Source organism: Mastigoproctus giganteus, chromosome 9, assembly GCF_048544385.1.
Source record: "Mastigoproctus giganteus isolate SK-2022 chromosome 9, ASM4854438v1, whole genome shotgun sequence".
NCBI lineage: Eukaryota > Metazoa > Arthropoda > Arachnida > Uropygi > Thelyphonidae > Mastigoproctus > Mastigoproctus giganteus.
Window position 1 is genome coordinate 153,804,249 of NC_143583.1, and position 24,379 is coordinate 153,828,627.

A 24,379-nucleotide genomic window follows, 5' to 3' on the forward strand; every position below is an offset into this window, starting at 1 on the left:
TTCTTGGACTAATGTTATTAGTGGAGTCCCACAGGGTTCGGTGTTAGGTCCACTGTTGTTTTGTATATTTATCAATGATATTGATGAAGGTATATCAGGCTTAGTGTCGAAGTTTGCAGATGATACAAAGGTTGGCAGGGTTGTTAATGACAGTAATGGCAGTGTGCTACTGCAACAGGATCTAGATAATTTCAGCAGATGGGCTAAGAAGTGGCAACTGAAGCTTAACCTTGACAAATGCAAAGTACTGCATATGGGTAGAAGTAACCCCAGAGAAACGTACCAACTGTGTGGTACTACACTTAAGATGGTAGAAAATGAAAAAGACCTGGGAGTAATTGTGCAGTCAGATATGAAGTTTTCTGAGCAATGCAGACAGGCTGCCAGGGCAGGTCATGGGGTTTTGTCAATATATAGGAATTTTGCTACCAGGGAAAAGGAGGTGATTATCCCTCTGTATATGGCAATGGTCAGGCCACGCCTTGAGTACTGCGTACAGGTCTGGAGACCTCATTTTAGGAAGATTGTAGATTTACTTGAGCGTGTACAGAGAAGGGCAACAAGATTGGTGAGGGGAATGAAGGGATTCTCTTATCAAGAGAGGCTTAAGTTCTGCAAATTGTAGTGGCTGGAGACTAGGCACCTGCGCGGTGATCTGATTGAGGTGTATAAGACCTTGAATGGGTTCAGCACGCTGAATTCTGATGGGATACTTCCACTTGTTCAGATTATGAACCTAAGGGGGCATAAATTCAAACTAAGAAAGGACAGATGCAGAATAGATGTGCGGAAATTTGCCTTTAGCCAGCGGGTGGTTAATTGCTGGAACAAACTTCCATCTGTCGTTGTGGAAGTTGATAGGTTGAATAAATTTAAGGGGGAACTGGACAGGCATTTGGAGGGAATGGTGTGATTTTTTTTTTTTTTTTTTTTGGCTGATGCTGCATAAGCTCATACATTTCCTTTCTTGCATCACATGCCACTACTACTACTACTTTATTGTGGACAAGTTCTTTCTAACCCGTACAAAAATATGGCTACGAATAACAAGAGAAATGTGAAAAGATCAAAGGTGATGATATTAGCGAATAAAATTGAGTTATTAGACAAAATGTCTAATGGTGAAAGTGTCTCCTCAGTGGCAAAACATTATAAAATCAATGAGTCAATGGTACGATCAATCAAGAAATCAGAAGAAAAAATCCGCTGTAGTGTCCGTGAAAACGCGCTAATTGCTTCAAAAATTTGCTCTGTAACTCGTGATGTTAAATTAGAAAAAATGGAAAAAGTTTTAAATCTGTGGATAGAAGACCGAACTCAAAATAAAATTCCGTTAAATTCACTCATCATTCGTGAAAAGGCAAAACTCCTTTATCAGCACTTAAGCGAAACTGGTGATAGCACTTGCAGGATAAGTTTTTTAGCTAGCAAAGACGCTGGTTTGAAAGATTTGTTTGAAATTTCTAATAAATATTACATTTAATATTAAATTGTTTCTTATTTTCATTTCGATGCCATATGCTTGCATTTCACTATGTACTCTCTATGTACATAGTGAATATTATGAAGTCATATTATGAAGGTACATATAATACATACATAGACAAAATTTTAGACTAGTTTTTTTTATATATTTCATACTTTGGAATGGAACCCCTTTATTACTATGGGAGCCATAACTCAGTATTCGCGTTTTCGGTATTCGCAGAATTTCTCAGGAACGTAACCCCCGCGAATAGCGGGGGTTTACTGTACTTCATGTTGAACTGTACAGTTACCCCTAGTTCTCTTTCTTCTCCATGAATGTGAATCTTTTGTCACCTAGTTGATATGTCATTTAGTTACTGCTGTCCATGTACACTTCCTTGCAGTTATCAAGGTTAAACCTCACTTGCCACTTCTCAGTCCATCAGTTGTTTTTTCCAAGTCTTTTGGCAGTAGTATGCCTTGATTCCTGTCATTAACTACCTGCCAACCTTTATATTATCTGCAGACTTAGAGAGTAAGCTTGATATGCCATCATCAATATCATTAATAAATACTGAAAATAGTAAAGGGCCCAGTGCTGAAATCTGAGAGATTACACTAATAACATTAGTCCAAGAAGAGCAGTGTCCATTTATAACCACCTTCTGTCTCTGCTACTCAACCATCTCTTTATCCATTACCAGTAACTTGTCCCCAATGCCACACTGCTCCAATTTCTACAACAGTATTTTATGTGGAATAGTGTTATTAGCTAGTATTACACCATTACCTTTTGCAACTGTGCGATAGTAGCTAATCAGATGGTCAGAAAAAATCTCCCCTTAAATCCATGCTAAGGTTTCTGTATAATCACATGCCTTTCAGTATGGTCCTGCAATAGTTCTTTAAGCACTGCCTTTTCCAGGAACTAAAGTCAGTAATTATGAGTCTGTAATTACTGACTTCTTTCTTTGATTCCCCTTTTTGAATAGAGGCTTACCTCTGCTGATGCTAATATTATTGGATAGATCTCATCAGCCATAAGTGCATTACTTTTAGTTTTGTCAACAGTTTCTCTTCTACTTTCTTCTCAGATATCACAAAATCATTTAGATTCAGTTATAGCTCTTCTGGTATTTCCATTCCTAAAAGCATTTTTACAGATAAATGTAGATGCAAAATATTTACTCAGTTTATCTGCAAAATGAACTGGATTGTTAATAGTTATGTCATTCATATCTATTGGGTCAATGAGGTTCATCCATTTCCTTTTAGTGTTAACATAAGCAACGAATTCTTTGCTACTTTTCTTTGCATACATAGATGAAGGCTTCTCATAATCTGCCTTAGTTTATTGAACCATCTTAGTGACTTGATTGCAGACTAGTTCTTACTATAGATTCCTGTATATCTCTGATAATTTATAAACTTCACATGCATTTTTCTTCTCCACCACTAGAACTGTCTCTGCCTCTTGAAATCAGTGTTTCATTAGTTTTGAATTAATTGTTAAAATATCAAAAATATCATAAAAGCTATTGTAGAGGTTGGATGCATATGCCACAACTGGCTGTGTTCCAGCAGTTGCACTCTGCTGTTGTGGCATCATGCTTTCTTATAGAAGGTTATCACACCACAGAACTACACTCTTTATGTGCGAGATATGAAAATAATAACGTTATTTTTTTTAAAGTATTTTTCTTTGGATGACTAGATGTTGGGTACTGAAAGGGTGATTTTTTTTATATGTACTTGTTATTTACAGATGAAGCAGAATATGTCCAAGCCCACTATTTTGTTATTGAGTTCATCGATTGTATACCAAAGAGTTGAAAATAAATTATCTTCCCTTGAGCCTATTATTATGCAGGTAATGGCATTTCTTCTTTCTTTGCATATTTATTTATTCCAAAATTTAAATTCTGTAAGAAATGTTTTGTATTCTACATAATTTCAGGAGGAAATTTGTTTATCATTTCATAATCTTTAATAATTGATAAGATACAGATACTTTCAATTTATGAAAATTTGAGCTATGTAATTTTTTTCAAATTATCACAACTCTGTAATCACCTGATACTAGGATTTTTTTTTATTTAAGGAAATTTTAGAATTGCACAAATATTATTTTAGATCTGCACATTTGTGAAGAACTGAATATCGAAAAATTAGCAGTTTCATGTAATTATTGCATAATCAGCTCCTCATCAAGAAGATAGTCCACAACTGCCTATGTGCAAGCATCAATCAAAGTCTGCCATTGTGGAGTACACACCCACTCTGAGTTTATCCTTTATAATTATTCATGAGTTTTAAACATTCTGTATTTTCTAAATTATACTGTATTGCACTCTTGAACATTGCTTCCATGATATATCTCTAGCAGTGAGACATTGTTCTGTAGTTACTCATCTCACTCTTAAAATCACTTTGTGTATTGATGATATATCGGCACTTCTCCAATCCAAGGGAATCTTTAGATCAGTGGTTCTCAAGGTGAGTGCCGCTTACTCTTTATAGGGGAGCCGCAATGTCAAATTTAGCATCGTCTTACATCGTGGCCATTGCTACAAAAGGTCTTTGATTTTCATGCAACTGTGTAAATTAGAAGTCGTCATGAAATAATTGCTGACTGCATCGCAGTGTTTATGTATATACACCTACATATACAGAACAGCCAACCCATCCATTGCATACACTGTATTTGAAACAGCACAGTGCTACTGTGAACGCTCATAATCACTTAGCGGATCTTAGCCCTTAGCTTGCATTCCTCCTTTGGTGTATCAATGTGCCTAGTTGTGCATATAGTTGAGCATGTTTTGCATGTTAAAGTTTTAGTTAATATTTCTATTTCAAATACTTTAAAACAGTGGCCATGGAAAACTTTATTATTAAAAAGAGAAAAAATCAAGATAGTAATGAACATTTGAATGAAGAAATAGTGGCATACAATGAAGATACTTCACAGAGCAGCAGTAAAACTGAAGTAAGCACAATTTCAACTATAAAAAAGAAAAAAAACTCATGTGTATCAAGACAGTTACTTAGAAATGGGGTTTACATGGTGTGGTGATAGTTTTGCACCTAATCCTATGAGTATTGTTTATGGAGTACTATTAGCAAATGATGCTATGAATCCAAACAAATTATCGTGACATTTCACTACAAAACATAGTAACGTTTCTAATTAGACACAAGATTACTTCAAAAGATTATTAAAATCACAAGAAAAAAAAAGTTCTAGTTTTATAAAACAAATTTTAAGTTGCTGAGCGAGCACAAGAAGCCTGTTATTTAGTGGCAGAAATAATAGCCAAAGAAATGAAACTGCATACTATTGCAGAGAAACTAATTCTCCCTGCCTGTGCAGTAATTTGTAAAACAATGTTTGGGATAGAAGAAGAAGAATTAAAGAAAATTCCTTTGTCCAATGATATGATTCATAGATATTTGTGATATGTCAGATAATATTGAAAAAATTGTTTCTTCTAAAATTAAAAAATCTTCTATATTTGCATTACAAGTAGATGAATCTACAGATATTGGAGGTAAAGGCCAACTATTGGCATTTGTTCGTATTATTGAAAATGATAAAATAATAGAAAAAAATTTATGTTGCAAAGAATTAGAACAAACCATGACAGGTAAAGATGTTTTTATTGTTTTAAATGAATATTTAAAATCTATAGATGTATCATGGGAATCGTATGGTAATATGCACAGATGGGGCACCATCCATGGTTGGGGCATTAAAGGGTTTTCTATCACTAGCCAAAAAAAGAAAATAAGAATATCATATCTGCTCATTGTTTTTTATATTGACAAGCTTTAATCGCAAAAATACTAGGAAAAGAATTACTGACTGTCCTGAATGAAATAATTAAAATGGCTAATTATATTAAGAGCAGGCCTCTCAAATCACGGTTGTTTGCAAAACTGTGTGAAGAACTGAGATCTGCGCATTTGAACCTTCCTCTTCATACTGATGTCAGATGCGTCCAAAGGACGAGTATTGAGTCGTGTTTATGAATTAAAAGTAGAACTACTCACTTTTTTTGAACAAGAAAACAAGCATGAATTTTGTCGATTGTTGAAAAATGATTTTTGGTGTACAAAATTTGCTTATATAACAGATATATTTGAACAACTGAATAATGTAAATTCCGGTATGCAAGGAAGAGATGAAAATTAATTAAACTCTTCTGATAAAATTGCCACTTTTAAAGACAGGGTAAAATTTTGGAAAATTAAAGTTAACAAAGCCAACATGGAAATGTTTTCAAAGACAGCTGCAACAAAAAATAAAAATATAAAGAAGTTAATTTCTGAACACTTAACATCACTAGAAGAACAGATTTGTCATTATTTTCCTGATATATCTGTCGACAGTTTTGACTGGATATGAAATCCGTTTGTTGAATTGACATCTAATAAAATGGAGTTAAGCCTTAAAGAAGAAGAAGAAGAAGAATTAATACAAATTCGCAATGACCGTACATTGCGATTAAAATACTCTGAAATTTCGCTCGAATCCTTTTGGATATTAATTAAGAAGGAATATTCCAACACAGGAGCCAGAGCACTTCAAGTTTTGGTACAATTTTCTACCTCGTACTTGTGCGAACTCGAGGTTTATACGCTCGTTAATATCAAAACTAAAAAGACAGAAAGACTGAAGTCGGTTGAAAATGAAATGCGAGTATGTTTGTCTAAAATACGCCCAAATATAAACGAACTATGTAAATCGCATCAAGCACATGATTCACATTAATTGTTTTATGTTTTGTTCTATTTTTAAGAATATATTTTTATTGTAATAAGCATTTTTTCCTAAAATTAATAAAATTTCATTATAAGTTTGTATTGTTTTTTTTTTTAATTATTTTAGTTTCTGGATATAAATTAGAAAATGTACTTATTGTTTTAAAAACATTAAAATAAGTATGAAAAAACAATTGAATATTATTTCTTTAATTTAGATTTTTTCATACAATTTATTATTTTTAGAGATATAGAAATTGTGCATAAAATGCGGTATGAGGCCAATTTTTAAATAAAAAAATTTTTGTTTAAAAATCCTGTACGAAAAGCCAAATGTTTTTTTCAGGCATTTTTCAAAAAAAAATTCCCTTATTGCCCTTCCACATGCACCACCTTACAAAATATTCTGCCAACACCCATGCACCCAGTGCTGGGGGTGCCAGGAATTTTTCATAGTGGATTTAGGGTGTCTTCACATTAAAAGTTTGAGAACCACTGCTCTAGATATTTCTAGACTAGCTGAACAGATTCCTACATGAGGAGGGAAACAAAATAGGTAGTTTGTTTTATTTTATTATTTTTGATCAACTATTTTTTTTTTTGGATAGTGGTAACAAAAGCCTAGAGTAGAATTTTTCTCAGCATGTTCTGTGCTTGTTAACAGGAGAGATTGCTTCTACAGGAATGGGATACACTTAAATATAAAGGGTGCAAGTATATTTGCTGATGCTATTGAGGCAGTGTTAGGTGGGTCAGAAAAACTGCTAGATTGGAGGGATTCACAGACTAATGGGATTCTTCTTCTTGCCCAGATTAATTGCCTGAGGGGACATAAATTTAGATTGAGGAAAGACAGTTGTAGAATAGATGTGCAGAACTTTACCTTTACCCAGCGTGTGGTTGATTACTGGAACAAACTTCCATCTATCTTGTAGTGAATGGGAAGGGGTTTTTTTTTTTTTTTTTTTTGGCTGATGCTGTATAAGCTTGCTTTCTTGCATCATATACTAATGCTAATAGATTAACAGTAGCCACAGGCAGAGGTGAACGTGATTCCTGCACTGCTTCTATTGGAATGAGCAGCAGCCTGGAAAACAAGTTGCAGGGGATTTGAGAGACTGCTGGGAGTCATTGCGGAACAAGTAAATACATGGACTGTGTTAGGGTAGCTAAGAACAGGAACAGGTGCATATATTTTCAGACGCCTCCGTAGCCAGGTGGGCAGGAGCAGCAGTGCGTAGCACACACTTCTTAATTAGACCGGGGTTCGAGCCCGTGACCACCACATATGGAGGATGTGGAAAGGTCAGGGAATGACCACCACATATCCCCGGAGCAATATGGCCTTAATTGCTAATGCTCCTAAAAACCAAATAACAAACAACAACAAACAAACATATCTATATTTGCATGTACACCAATGCTAGGAGTATAGTAAAAAATTTGATGAATTTGAGGTGCTGGTGAGGACATCAAAGGCTGATGTGGTTGGGATATCAGAGACATGTTGTCACACAGAGATAAGGAATGCAGAATTGGAATTTGGGGAGTACAATGTGTACAGAAAGGATAAACAGGATAGAAGGGGAGGATGGGTGATGCTGTTATTTAAGAAACACATAAAATGTAAGGAAGTGCATCCAGTTGATGTGGATGGACAGTGCAGTGTTGAGTCAGTTTGGTGTGACATAAACATTGGGAAAGGGAAAATGAGAGTAGGAGTGTGTAATAGGCCTAATGACTCTGATGAGTAAAATGAACAACTGTACAGAAAAATAGAGTGGGCCAGTAAATCAGATTGTCTTATATTGGGGAATTTTAACTTCCCAGATATAGACTGGAACTTGTGTGTTAATCACTGCACATTAGCAAGATTTTGTGGATTTATTGGATGATTGTTTTCTTCAGCAGCATGTTCTATAGGCAACCAGAGGGAGTAAAATTCTTGATCTGATTATCAGCAGTGATTCTTCTTATGAATCTGCAGATAATGGAGCCACTAGGTGGCAGTGATCACAGTGTGATGTGCGATTTACTTAAAGATCTAAATACCATCAGAGGTAAAGGTAAGGGTTTGTGCTTTCGTAGAGGTATCTTTACAAAAGTGGTCTTGGAGATTTTTTAAATTCTATACACTGGGACCAACTGATGATGCTACCAACAGCAAATTCTAAATCGGAAGCATTCGAGGAATTAATCTTAGAAGCTAGTAGGCATTTGATACCAACTAAGAAATACTGTACAAGGTTTAGGCCTAAATGGATGCCACATGATCTAATGAGACTTGTCGCAGAGAAGAAAAATGCATGGGATGCATATAAATTATCAGGAGACACAAATGCTATGGTTGACATAAGATAGTCCGTAATCAAGTCACAAAGGACATTAGGCAAGCAAAGGCAGATTACTAAAAATCTTTGGCAAACAATGCAAAGAAAAACAGTAAAGACTCCTTTATTTATGTGAACTCTAGAAGGAAGGGGATGAATCAGATTGGTCCTTTTTGACTTGACATCGACAGTTTGATTGTTGATGAACCTGCTGAAATAGCTGACAAAGTGAATGAGTATTTTGCATCTACATTCACACGAGGAAGTCTGTTGGGAAGTGGAGGCCAGAAGCGTATCAAACTCTGAGAGGGAGCTAAATGATTATATAATAATAAAGAGCAATTTCTCCTCCCCTTTTGAGGAGAAATTGTTGAAATTGAACATAAGAAATGCACCTGGGGTAGATGGAATCTATCCAGTTATATTAAAGGAAGCAGCAAAGGACATAAGTAAATCCTTAGCCATAATTATGAATGCTTACATCAAGGGTAAAGGGAAGGATTTCTGCTTTTGTAAAGGTGACTACAGTGGTCTCAGACAGTTTTTAAATTCTATACAGTGGGATCAACTGATGTTACCAATGGTATATTCTAAATGGGAAGCCTTCATGGACTTAATCTTTGGATGCTACTAGGCTTTTCATGCCAACTAAGAAATACTGTTCAAGGTTCAGGCCTAAATGGATGTCAGATGAATTAATGAGGCTTGTGGCAGAGAAGAAAAATGCCTGGGATTCATATAAATTATCAGACGACAAAGAAGCCTATGCCAGATATAAGCTTAGTCCGTAATCAAGTCGCAAAGGAGGTTAGGTAGGCAAAGGCAGATTACAAGAAATTTTTGGCAAAGGATGCAAAGAAAAACAGCAAAGAGTTCTTTACTTATGTAAATTCTAGAAGGAAGGGACATGAATCAAATTGGTCCACTTAACATAGATGGTTCGACTGTTGCTGATCCTGCTCAAGTAGCTGATAAACTGAATGAGTATTTTGCATCTACATTCACACATGAGGAGTTATTTAAGGAGGGGAATGCCAGAAGTTTATCAAACTATAACAGAGAGCTAAGTGATTTTGTAAAAACAGAGAGCAAAGTGGAGTTGAAGTTAAACATAAAAAAGGCACCTGGCGGATGGAATCTATCCAGTTATATTGAAGGAGGCAGCGAGGGAAGTTAGCAAACCCTTAGCCATAATTATGAAAGCATCCCCATGGACTGGAGACATGCAAATGTATCCCATATTCACAAAGGAGGTTCAAAGGGTGACACAAATAATTATAGACCTGTTAGTTTAACTTCTGTTCTAGGGAAAATAATGGTGTCACTTGATAAAGAGGTGATACAGGATCACCTAGACAAGACTTCAGTATTAATTCAGACACAGCATGGGTTTGTTAAGTGGAAGTCTTGTCTAACCAATTTGATTGGATACTACTATGTGGTCACAAAAGAACTGGATGCAAAAAATAATTTTGATATCATATACTTGGATTTCAGGAAAACCTTTGATACTATTGCACTTGGAAGACTGCTGTACAAGTTGGAACGGTATGGCATTAAGGGCAAATTGCTGCAAGGGATAAAGAGATGGTTGAGTGGGAGACGGCAGAGAGTGGTAATAAATAGACACTGCTCTACGTGGACAAAAAAAAAAAAATGTTATTAGTGGAGTTCTCCAGGGCAGTGCTGAACCCATTGTTGTTTTGTGTATTTATCAATGAAGGTATATCAGGCTTAATGTCCAAGTTGGTCAATGATACATAAGTTGGTAGGTGCCTTTTTTATGGTAGGGTTGTTCCAGGTACCTTTTTTATGGTAGGGTTGTTAATGACACTAAAGACAGTATGCTACTGCAACAGGATCTAGAAAAGTTGGGCAGATGGGCTGAGAAGTGGCAATTGAAGTTTAACGTTGGCAAATGCAATGTACTGCATTTAGGTAGAAGTAACCCCCGAGAAACGTACCAACCGTGTGGTACTACAATTAAGGTGGTAGAAAATGAAAAAGACCTGGGAGTAATTGTGCAGTCAGATATGAAGTTTTCTGAGCAATGCAGACAGGCTTCCAGGGCAGGTCATGGGGTTTTTTCAATGATATACAGGAATTTTGCTATCAGGGAAAAGGATGTGATTGTCCCTCTGTATAAGGCAATGGTCAGGCCACACCTTGAGTACTGCATACAGGTCTGGAGGCCTCATTTTAGGAAGGATGTAGACTTGCTTGAGCATGTACAGAGAAGGGCAACAAGATTGGTGAGGGGAATGAAGGGATCCTCTTACCAAGAGAGGCTTAAGTTCTGCAAATTGCAGCGACTGGAGACTAGCCACCAGCGAGGTGATCTGATAGAGGTGTATAAGGCCTTGAATGGTTTGAGCAAGCTCAACGCTGATAGGATTCTTCCTCCTGCTCAGATTACGAACCTAAGGGGGCATAAATTCAAATTGAGGAAAGACAGATGTAGAATAGATGTGTGGAAATTTGCTTTTAGCCAGGGGGTGGTTAATTGCTGGAACAAACTTCCATCTGTCGTTGTGGAAGTTGATAGGTTAAATAAATTTAAGGAGGAACTGGACAAACATTTAGAGGGAATTGTTTTGTAAATTTTTTTTTTTGGCTGATGCTGCATAAGCTCATACACTTACTTTCTTGCATCACATGCCCCTACTACTTTTTCAACTTTAGTATATGTAGTTTTACATTCACTTTCCTATCATTAAAATAGTCTCTGAATACTTTATATAATAAAACAGAGCACTCTGTTGCTCTTATACAAGCAAGGATGCCGTCCCGCCACAACCTGTCGAAGGAACCCTTAAAATCTATAAGAATTCCTAGCATATACGATCCCACAGCCCTCCACTGCCTGAATCAAGCTATGTATAGCATCCTCTGTTCCATAACTTTTTTTTAAAACCAAATTGGTTTTCAGAGGATATAGCCTTATATTATAACTAATCATTAAACGATTGATACACAATCATTCATAAGTCTTTCCCAGCACAGATAACAGAGCAATTGGGCAATATGAACCAGTTTTATTTAAAAGTTTATCAACTCCTTTCGAAATCAACTTCACCTGTGCCTCCTTCCAGTCCTGGGGGAAGACACCCTCCTCCAAACACTTGTTATACATATCCAAGTATATTCTTGGCATAAGTTTATAAGACTTCTTAAGCACATCAACTTCAGTTTGCACTTTGGCTTCCAACTTGTCCCAAAAATCAAGAATGATTTGTATAGCTGCAGTTGGAACCTTACCATTAATGTCCCATAAAAACTTCTTAAACAAGTTTTTGCTTCTCTTATATATTCAAAACGTTCAACTTTATCCATAACACTGTCATCTTTTCTTCATCTTTTCCAATTCTTTTCTTTCTTATCTTTAACATTTGAATCAGAATTCACTTCTTTGGCTGGCACCTTAACTTTTTTCTTTTTAGAAAAAGAAAGTCATAGTCACTTTGAGGAGGACCTCAAAGTGACTACGACCTGCCCTTAACAGGAGTTCTTGGTATACTTCTAATTCATTCAGTTCTTGGACCTGACTTGGAATTTCCATATTTATTTCTTTGCATTCATCCTCTGTTACTTCACTGGTAGCTGCCATCAATTCTTCATCACACAGAAAGTCAACCTCACTAGAGGACATATTTGTATAAATAAAATTAGTATATATACAATTAAAAACCAAGGATCAATAATGTTGATAACTGGTTAAATATATACAAAATGTTAGGGAGCGAGGAGCTCTGAATCTCAATCTTAAATGGAACTATTAAAATAACCATGAAATCTATTGCCAGTTAGTAAAATCCTCCGCCACCGAAGTTAAATGGGCTGGCTGTCCCAGGGGCTAATGATCACAAGAGCACGAAATTGAAGGAATAACAATCACCTCAGCCCAATTTAGCCTGTTTAGCTGAGTAGCAATCTCCTGCCCGCCCACCCTATACTACATGGAAGTAGGGCCAGCTACTTTCAGGCAATATAACTCTGTACAATAAGAGAAAAATATAAATCTGGCTAAGCAACTTGTCTCGCTTAAGCTCACACTTATTGCACAAATGTCCAGACCTGATAGCCCCTAGGGCTAAATACAGTATAGTATATTAAAATAAGAAACCCTCAAAATTGTTTCAAAAACTAACCTGCTATGAAGAGCATAAAATCTAAGGAACTCCTTATATGTAAAAGTATCGCTATACCACATGCAGAATTTTATGAAACCCAAAAGCTTTTTCCTGACAGACCTGTACTGCTGTGTTTGTTACTGTTGGGGGTACTACCACTAATGAGGACTGTATATGAAAAGTAGTTAAGAGTAGTTATTGAGAGTCTTAAAATTTGAATAATGAATTATGACTAATAATCAAAATAATCAATTATGTGCAAATTAGTTTATTATAAAATAGACAAGAAAACAAGGAGGGGAAAAAAATTACAGTGGCAAGATTTGATCCAGTGTTGCTAAATGTAAAGTGCTATAACCACCCGGCCCCGAGTGCCAAGCGATAGTTCCCAAGTGATCTTTCTAGTGCGATTTTCTAGCGATTTTCCTAGGGCGAGTACTAGTGCTTAAATAAACCCTCCACCGCTCGCAACGTCACTGCTGACCGCTCGCAACGTTACTGCTTCCCTCGCTGAGCAACGTCACTGCTTCACAGCTAGCAACGTTACTGCTAACCCCACTTGCAATGTCACTGCTATCGCTAGCAACGTACTGCTCTCTTCTTCTGCTGATCGCTTGGTCACTGGTTGGCACTGCTCCTGCCTCCACATGGCAGGGTCGGTAACCTGGGAGAAGGAATTCCCTCTTCCAGGGCTGAAAGGAGCAACGATGGATTGTGATGCATATCCACTGCTAGAGCCCACGAGCTCCAGACCTGTCAACTCTGATTCAGAGCATGACTTGAATCGTCCGAAGAGACAGCGGACTGAAAAACAGAGTGCAGATATGCCAGCATTTCTAATAATGCACTCATTATCCACACAACCTGTAGGCAAATTATCGCCATTTCTAATACAGAAATGTTTAGAATCGGTTGTTGGAACTCCTAAAATGGTGAAGCATCTTCAATCTGGAGACCTTCTAATTGAAGCTTCCAAGCCAAGCCATTCAGAAAAATTGTTAAAATTGACAACTTTTAACAGCATTCCAGTGTCAGTTATGCCACATAACACCCTGAACACCTCTAAAGGCGTCATCAGCGAATGGGACTTACTAAATGTCTCTGAACAAGAAATAATACAAGAGCTTAGTGATCAAAAAGTGACTCGTGCACGGAGAATCATGACTAAAAAAGATGGCAACCTACTACCAACCAGGTCCATCATTTTAACTTTCAGTACTCCCACTCTTCCATCTTCTGTTAAAGCAGGTTACCTAAATTGTAAGATTCGTCCTTACATCCCAAACCCCATTCGCTGCTTTAAATGTCAGAAGTACGGTCATTCTCAAACAGCATGCCGAGGCGATGCTGTGTGTCCTCTTTGTGGTTCCAAGGAGCATTCTCAAGAAGACTGTACAGCTTCCACACCTATTTGTCCAAACTGTAAGGAAAACCACCCTGCATTTTCTAAAGCATGTGACCTTTGGAAAACAGGAAAAAAAATCCAGAAATATAAAGTTGAACATAAAGTCACTTACCCTGAAGCAAGAAAGCAGGTGCTACTAACCATTCCTAGCCGATCATACGCATCTGTTACTAGAACCAGCCGCTCAGCTGCAACTCAAACAGCTGTGTCCATAGAACCGAGAATTTCCTTTGCCACCTGGGCCAAAACTGTTTTATCGTGCAATAAGAAACCTACAGTCAACGAAACCAGCAATACGCCGATCAGCATCCCAACTGATGCTATCTCAACTTTTCCCGAAACAACAAAATCAACTACCGTTGAAAATCAGAAAAAGGTGAAGCCACGAAATATCAACATGGAAACTGATGTTCAATCGGAGGATGACGACACAGTACTAGAGTTACATGCTAGTGATATCATGGATACAGGACGCCCAATCTTTCCCAGAAATGAGAAACCAAAACCAAGCAGACAGAAACCTTCTCAGAAAAAACAGTCAGATCAATCTTCCTCAAACAAATCCAACCAATGAATAAATTCCTACAATGGAACTGTCGAGGATTACGCAGTAATATAGACGAACTCAGTGATTTACTCACTCAAACTAATGCAGTAGGTGCGTGCTTACAAGAAACATTTTTATCACCACACGCTTTGGTCAAAATCAAAAATTATACTATGTTTAGGCGAGACAGGGTTTCTAACTCTCCTGCTCGTGGTGGGGTAGCTATACTTGTGAAATCTACAATTCCCTCAAGACATCTCCAACTAAAGACCTCCTTAGAAGTTGTAGCAGTCTGGATAGCAATGGGAATATCGTTATCACTTGCATCCATCTATATATCACCGAATTATCCTTGCTCCCAGACTGAACTGTGGACAGCCTTATTACGCAACTTCCACCTCCCGTCTGTTTACTTGGTGATTTCAATGGTCACCATCCATTGTGGGGATCCTCCACCATGGATGGTAGAGGCAAACTAATCGAAATATTCCTGGATAGCCATAACCTGACTCTTTTAAACTCTGGTTCTCCAACTCATGTTCAACTACCTGCTGGTACTACATCCGCCATAGACCTATCCATCTGTTCAGCATCTCTTTTTCCAAGCATGGAATGGTTAGTGCTAAATGATCCATTCCACAGTGACCATTTCCCTATCATCAGTTCAATTCAAACACAGATCATGTCATACCCTAAAGGCCGTACTTCTCGGAACTTCCAAAAAGCAGACTGGAAAACCTATTCCAGTTGTGTTATATTTGAAAAGCAATATGTAGAGCAACAGAATCTTGATAACGTAACTGACCACATTACCAGCCAAGTATTATCTGCAGCAGAAATTTCCATTCCAAAATCTAACCTGCACAAGAGTGTACACCAAAATCAGTGGTGGAATGAAGAATGTTCCAAAGCAAAGCGTGATAAAAACCGAGCTTGGAACCACTTTCGTAAATTCCCAACTACCGCCAACCTAATTGTTTACAAAAAACTCAGAGCTAAAGCGAGACAGATTAGAAAAAAAGCAAAACATGAATCCTGGACTAACTTCGCCTCATCCATTAACAAAAATACTGACACTCGAATTATTTGGAAAAAAATACGAGCACTCAATGGGAAATTTCTACCGTTGCAATCACCAATAATACAATGGAATGGGCAGGAATTATCTTCCCCTAATGATATTGCAAATGCGCTATCAGAGTCTTTTTATGAAATTTCCGCCTCATCCTCTTATGTGACATCCTTTCAACGCATTAAAACTAATGAAGAACGTCAAAAATTAAATTTTCAAACTAGACTCTCACTCCCTTATTACCAGCCTTTTACTTTAGTCGAGCTGAAGGAATGCTTAAGCAAATCGTCAAATAGTGCAGCAGGACCAGATGGTATTCACTACAGTATGTTGCAGCATCTATGTGAATCTGACCTTGGCATATTATTAATATTCTATAACTGTATCTTTTCAGAAAATACTTATCCTCTGTCCTGGCGGCATTCCTATATTTGTGCTATTCCAAAACCAGGCAAAGATCCCACTCTGGTTCAGAACTACAGACCGATATCATTAACAAGCTGTTTAGGCAAAATCTTTGAAAGGATGGTACATAAGAGGCTCACCTGGTTTCTAGATTCCCAGAATCTTCTCTCTGATCACCAATATGGCTTCCATAAAAACAGATCCACCCTAGATTTACTTGTAAAACTTGAATGCAACATACGAAATGCCTTCGTCATGAAACAGCACCTAGTGATGGTCAACCTAGATATTTACAAAGCATTCGATACTACCTGGCGCTATGGCATTATTAAAGATATGCATCGGTGGGGGCTGAGAGGCTATCTTCCTCAAATCATTCAGAACTTTTTAAAATTACGCACTTTTCAAGTCCGATATAAAAACATGCTGTCAGCAACTCACATTCAAGAAGAGGGTGTCCCGCAGGGTTCAATACTGAGTGCTACCCTATTTGCGATTCGAGTCAACAAAATATTGGAAGATCTTCCAAAAACCATTCAAATTTATATGTATGCAGATGACCTCACTATATCCTGCCAATCACAAAGTATGAATACTATCAAAAGACAGTTGCAAAATGCTCTATACAAAATAGAAACCTGGACCTTATGCAATGGATATCGTCTTGCTGAACAGAAATCCACCACTACACACTTTTGCAAACTACGATCACTTCATCCTGATCCTGATCCTGAGCTAAAGATCAATAACATGCCAATACCTCTTACTCACACTGTCCGTTTTCTTGGCCTGGTGCTAGATAGGAAACTAAACTTTCAAGCACATGTGACCTACCTTCGGACCATCTGCTTGAAGAAATTGAACATCCTCCGGTGTGTGTCATCTATGTTGTGGGGCGCTGATCGGCATACCCTGATCCATCTCTATCGAGCTCTCATCAGGTCCTGTTTAGACTATGGCTCCCCAGTGTATGACTCTGCTAGGAAAACTATTTTAGAGCGATTGAACACGATCCAGCACAGTGCTCTGAGAGTTTCTCTAGGGGCTTTCAGAACCTCCCCAGTTCAGAGCCTTTACATTGAAGCCCACGAACCTCCCTTACATCTTCGGAGGAAAACATTGCTTTTGATGTATGCCGCAAAAATCCGCAGTCTTCCCTCTCACCCGAATTGGAGATATCTGTACAATACCAAATGGGAGTCATTCTTCAACAGCAAACCAAATGAAAACAGACCTGCTGCACTTAGACTTAAAGAACTAACTCAAACGTGGAATATTGAAATTGGCAATATATATGAGGACATAACACCGCCTGATCCACCGTGGACAAATATCCGTGCAGTTTATGATGATTATTTCCAACAGTGGGGAAAGAAAACCTTGTCTCCCTTCAATATGCACAACTACATGAAACTCATTCTGCTTCTAATTCACAGGCCTGTAAGATCTATACTGATGGATCAAAAACTGAGACCCAAGTAGGCGCTGCGGCAATCTTCCCTTCATTCACTACTACTATCTCATTACCTGTAGAATGCAGTATCTTCACTGCAGAGCTTTATGCTATTAACTTGGCCCTAGATCACATTACTCAACTTCTGATTTCTTCTGCCTTAATATACACTGACTCCCTCAGTGCTGTCTCTGCCATAAATAGCAATACCAACTCCTCTCACCCTGTTATCAAACAAATCCATTCCAAATTACTTGTGTGCAATGAGTCAAACCAAACTGTGACATTCTGCTGGATACCAGGGCATTCTGGTATAGCAGGTAATGAAAGAGCAGATCTTGCAGCCAAACAACCAGATACCAATATTTTACAGAATTGTCAAGTACGGTATTCCGATTTCAAACATATCATTCGTAAAGCATGTTACAATAGATGGTCACTGATCTGGAGAGGTTATCCAGGAAACAAACTATACAAAATAAAACCAGAACCAAAGCTGTGGCTCCCCAGTTTCCGTAAAAATAGAGAGAAGAAACAATTTTAGGAAGGCTAAGGATTGGGCATACACACCTCACTCACCTGTATCTATTAAATAATGACAGTGCTCCCCAATGCACATCATGCCAAGTTCAACTGACCATTCGCCATTTGCTAGTGGACTGTCCCCACTTTCAAACCATCCGCTTAGGCATCTTTAAGTCAATATCTAATACACAGTCATCAGTAAATTTAATGCAGATCCTGGGAGATGATCCTAATAAAAAGGAACTATTTACTTTCTTAAATCAGATAGGAATATACCATAAAATATAGGTATAGTTTCATATTCACCATTAGAAAGATACAATATGGCCCCAGCAGCCTATGTGTCGTTAAACTCAATAACAACAACAACTATAACCACCCAGGCACAGTAGTTCTGTGTGTGTGCAAATGTGTACAAGTTTTTGAATAGCACTTGTCCATTCAAGAAAAAGTAAGGAGTCTGTTGAAAATTGTGATAGGCATAATTAATAATTTATTATATATCTAATAACGGAAATAATCAATTAAAATTATTAATCATTCATTTATGTTATTTCTATCATTAATGAAAACGTACACAAATTCAATTCCAATTTTTTTTTTTTTTTAATTAATAGTATTTTATCTGTAATTTTAAAGTGGATTATAAAATAATATTTTGATAATTATACTACTTTTATTGATGAGCACATTAAATGTACTTAAAAGAGTGCTATTAATCATAATCAAGGCAATGTTAGGTGGGTTGGAAATTTCTAGCTTGGGGGGGGGGAGATTCACAGACTAATAGATTTAACAGTAGCCACAGACAGAGGTTGAGATGATTCTTGCACTGCTCCTATTAGAATGAGCAGCAGCCTGGAAAGCCAGTTGCTAGGGGTCATGAAACAAGTAAATACATGGGCTGTGTTAGAGTAACTAAGAGTAAGAACAGGTGCATGTATACTTGCATGTACGCCAATGCTAGGAGTATAGTAAATAAATTTGATGAATTTGAAGTACTGGTTAAGACATCCAAGGCAGATATTGTTGGGATATCAGAGACATGGTGCCACTCAGATATAAGCAATGCAGAATTGGAATTTGGGGAGTACAATGTGTACAGAAAGGATAGACAGGATGGGAAGGGAGGAAGGATTATACTGTTAATTAAGAAACACACAAAATCTAAGGAAGTGCATCCAGTTGACATAGATGGACAGCTCAATGTTGAGTCAGTTTGGTGTGACAAAAGCACTGGGAAAGCAAAAATGAGAGTAAGAGTGTTATAGGCCTAATGACTCTGATGAGTACAGTGAACAATTGTACAGAGAAATAGTGGGCCAGTAAATCAGAGTGTCTTATAATGGAGGATTTTAACTTCCTAGATATAGACTGGAACTTGTGGGTTGGTCACTTGCACACTAGCAAGGCTTTTGTTGATTTATTGGATGATTGTTTTCTACAGCAGCATATTAGAGAGGCAACAAAAGGGAGTAACACTCTTGATCTTGATTATCAGCAGTAGTTATTCCTGCATTAAGAATTTACAGATAAAGGAACTACCAGGTGGCAGTGATCACAGTGTACTGATGTGGAATTTACTTACAGATGTAACTACAATCGGGTAAAGGGAATCTCTGAGACCACTGTAGCCACCTTCATAAAGGCGGCTACAGTGGTCTCAGAGATTTCTTAGGATCTATACAGTGGGACCACCTGATGATGTTACCAACAGCAAATTCTAAATGGGAAGCATTCAAGGAAGTAATTTCGGAAGCTACGAGGCTTTTTATTCCAACTAAGAAATACTGCTCTAGGTTCAGGCCCAAATGGATGTAAGATAAAGTGATGAAACTCGTGGCAAAGAAGAAAACTGCATGGGATGCACATAAATTGTCAGGTGACACAGAAGCCTATGGCAAATAGAGGCTAATTTTTAATTTAGTCGCAAAGGAGGTTAGGCAAGCAAAGGCAGATCATGAAAAATCCTTGGCAAAGGATGCAAAGAAAAACAGCAAAGACTTCTTTACTTATATAAACTCTAAAAGGAAGGGGATGAATCAGATTGGTCAACTTGATATCAATGGTTTGACTGTAGGTGATCATTCTCAGATAGCTGCCGAACTAAATGAGTATTTTGCATCTACATTCACACATGAGGAGTTATTCAAGGAGGACAGGGCCAGATGTTTATCAAACTCTCACAGGGAATTAAATGATTTTGCATAAATGAGAGCAAAGTGGAGGAGAAATTGTTGAAGTTAAACGTAAGAAAAGCACCTAGGGTGGATGAGATCTATCCAGTTGTATTAAAGGAGGCAGCAAAGGAAGTAAGCAAACCCTTAGCCATAATTATGAGAGCTTCCTTGGACTCGGGGGAAGTCTCCACGTACTGGAGATGTGCAAATATATCTCCAATTCACAAAAGGGGGATCAAAGGGTGACACGAGTAATTACAGATCTGTTAGTTTGACTTCTGTTCCAAGAAAAATAATGGAGTCAGTGGTTAAAGAAGCATTGCAGGATCATCTAGACAAGACTGCAGTAATAATTCAGACACAGCATGGGTTTGTCAAGGGGAAGTCTTGTCTGACCAATTTGATTGGATACTGTGATGTGGTTCCAAAGGAACTGGATTCAAAAGATAATAATTTTGATATCATATACTTGAATTTCAGGAAAGCTTTCGATACTGTTGCACATGAAAGACTACTGTACAAGTTGGAGCGGTATGCCATTAAGGGCAAATTTGCGGGTAGTTGATTGCAGGAACAAACTTCCATCTGTTGTTGTGGAAGTTGATAGCTTAAATAAATTCAAGGGATAAAGGGATGGTTGAGTGGAGATGGCAGAGAGTGGTAATAAATGGATACTGCTCTGCGTGGACTATTGTTATTAGTGGAGTCCCTTGGGGTTCGGTGCTGGGCCCATTGTTGCCTTATGTATTTATTAGTGATATCAATGAAGGTATATCAGGCTTAATGTCCAATATTTGTTGATGATACACAGGTTGGTATACTGACACTAAAGACAGTTTAATGACACTAAAGACAGTGCCACTGCAACTGGATCTAGAAAAGTTAGGTAGATGGGCTGAGAAGTGGCAACTGAAGTTTAACATTGACAAATGCAAAATACTGCATATGGGTAGCAGTAACCCCAGAGAAATGCACCATCTATGTGGTGTTACACTCAGGGTTGTGGAGAATGAAAGAGACCTAGGGTAATTGTGTAGTTAGGTATGAAGTTTTCTGAGTAGTCCAGACAGGCTGCCAGAGTAGGTCACGGGGCTTTTCAATGATATGCAGGAATATTGCGAGCAGGGATCAGGAAGTGATTATCCCCTTGTATAAGGCAATGGTCCAGCCACACCTTGAGTACTGCTACAGGTCTGGAAGCCTCATTTTAGGAAGGAAGTAAAGTTGCTAGGAGTACACAGAAGGGCAACAAGACTGGTGAAGGGAACAAAGGGGTGCTCTTATGAAGAAAGGCTTGAGTTCTGCAAATTGCAGCTCCTGAAGACTAGGATCCTGCGATGCGATCTGATTGAGGTGTATTAGGCCTTGAATGGATTGAGCAGGCTCAATGCTGATGGGATTCTTCCTCTTGGTGAGGTTACAAACCTGAGGGGGCATAGATTAAAACTGAGGAAAGACAGTTGTAGAATAGATGTGCAGAAGTTTGACTTTAGCCAGCGGGTAGTTGATTGCAGGAACAAACTTCCATCTGTTGTTGTGGAAGTTGATAGCTTAAATAAATTCAAGGCAGAACTAGACAAACATTTGGAATGAATGGATCAGTGAAATGGGAATATTTTTTGGCTGATGCTGTATAAGCTTGCTTTCTTGCATTGTGTGCCTCTACTAATGCTAATGGTAATTTTGAAATAACCCAATATGAAAGGTAAATTTTTATTGCATGTATTAATTTTATTTAGCAAAATTCACATATGCAGTTTAAAGAAAGGCTTGCAAAATTCACATATGTACTTTAAAAGTTTTCAAATGTGCATACTTTGAGGCCTTTGGAAAGCTGGAAGCTTATCTTATGTGACTTTCAGACACTAACTTTTTCCACCCCTGGTATAAATCTTTAAAAAATGCGAATGCCATGATTGGCAATTAAAACATATTTTTGCGAATGATAACGGCAACGAGTAGTAAATCTATTATCAGGGCTGTATTTTGGTGTTCATAAGCCTTGGCACTTTTATTCTGAAATGTGCTAAAAAAAAGTGGGTAAAATTTTTCTTCTATTGTAACACTTTGACTGCAAATCACGTCAATTAATGTGACTCAGTTTTCATCTATCATAAATGATGAACCACCCCAATTGACAGAGCGACCATCACTTCGATTCTTCTAGTTTCGAGAACAGTCACTGGATAGCGTATGTGTATAGAATTGAAGATCCTAGAGTCGATTGCGCACGTGTCTCAGCTCATTTTTCATTAGTCACAGTGAAAAGAGTGAACATTGTTTTATTTTTTAATTTTTCCCTTCCTTCATAGGCTCTAAAAATTTCATCGGCCTTAGGCGCTGTTCCTATGATGCTTAATGGGAAATCTAGCCCTGTCTATGATAATGAATGTATGGGTCTCAGTGATGATAATGTGGGTAGTTTGAACTAATGAACAAAGTGAGAAAATTTGAAGTTGTAAAAAAGCTATGAAATAGATTTGAAAAAACAGTAAGGTAGGTCTCACTTTACACAAGAGGATTTTTTTTTTTTTCCCCTTATTACACATTTTTTTGTTATTACACATTTGTGTCTATTCAAATTGCATCATAAACATAGTATACTTCTTATTAATCGTGTTCTTAAAAGAACTATCCTCTTCATGGCTTAAATCCATCAGTATACTAAATAAATTTATATAATAAGTCATGTAACAAGTAGCTAATTTATTTTGTGCAGATATTGCAAAAAATTAATTCAAGTAGTTTAATTAGTGTTATTGATATTCCAAATTAATTCATTACATTATTAGAATGTATTCATTAGATTCAATGTAATGTCTTTCTTTCAACCCATTATTGTTATTTAATTTTACACATGAGTTATAAGCTCATAAATATTTATTTTATGTTTCAGGAATTCGAATACCTGAAGAATGCAGTAGCCAAGCTAACAGTTTACAAGCCAGATGTCCTTGTGGTAGAGAAGACTGTCTCACGTTTAGCTCAAGAAATGCTTTTAGATATGGGTGTTACTGTTGTTTTAAATGTGAAACCAGTAAGAAAATATTGTTTTAATTAAAAAGAAAAGAATTAAAAGTTCCAATAAAGCAAATTAATTTGATTTGAAATAAATCATACCAGTACACAAATGTATATAAATGCTGTTGTTTATATATATTAATAATAAGGGCTTGTGTATTTGCACAATGTTGGAGAGCTGTACAAATGCCAATCACCTTTGAAAGGAGAGGGTTTTTTTTTTTTTTTAGCACTAAAGTAGGTGTTTATTCTCATTTGGAGTAATGCATTAAATTTGTTATTGAACTACAGATATATGGCATTTCTCTTCCAATAGCTTGTTTTGTTTGTTTTGTTATTTGGTTTTTAGGAGCATTAGCAACTAAGGCCATATTGCTCCGGGGATATGCGGCGGTCATTCCCTGACCTTTTTGCATCCTCCATATTTGGTGGTGACGGGCTCGAACCCCGGTCTAAATCAAGAAGCGTGTGCTACGCACTGCTGCTCCTTCCCACCTGGCTACGGAGGCACTTGTTCCAATAGCTATATTTATGATATAGCATAAGTTCTTAATGCACAAGCCACTGGGAATAGTCAGGCCTAGGGCAGAAAATTCTGTTCATATGGGATATCAAAAACCAGAGATCTTGAGGGAAAGTAAATATTGTTTGCACAGTTGTAAAATCTTTACATCTTGACTGATTGTTTGGTTCCATTCAGTCATCTGTGTGTTCATGCAATAAAGAATCCTTTTGAAGAGGGATTAACTTATCAGTAAGGCTTGCTTTTGCAAATCATCAAAAATGACTAAAAGAAAGAATTCATTTATTCTTAATCCTTCTCATGCGTACCAGTATCACCATACAGGAAGATCTGTAGTATCGTTGGGAAGAAAATTTGTATTCTTGGTCTGTTTAAAAAAAAAAAAAAAAAAAGTGTATTTCTATGGAAAAATATATATAACTTAATAAATATAAAAAAGGGAAGGGAGAAAGTGAGAGTGAATTGAATTTGAATTGAATTGGAAGAAAATGACAATGACAGTGGATTTGCTAAGATATCATTCATTTCATTAAGTTTAATTTATGTAATTGTTATAC

The 24,379-nt window shown here is 37.2% G+C and overlaps 1 protein-coding gene across 1 annotated transcript in view; it reads left to right on the forward strand.

Moving 5' to 3' along the window:
• The window catches only part of fab1 (1-phosphatidylinositol 3-phosphate 5-kinase fab1), an 809,612-nt gene that overhangs the window by 262,964 nt on the left and 522,269 nt on the right, over nt 1–24,379 (forward strand). Inside the window, exons 15-16 of the mRNA XM_090380831.1 lie at nt 3,233–3,337; nt 23,175–23,315. Coding sequence (XP_090236957.1) covers nt 3,233–3,337; nt 23,175–23,315 — 246 coding nt within the window. The remainder of the gene's footprint in view (nt 1–3,232; nt 3,338–23,174; nt 23,316–24,379) is intronic.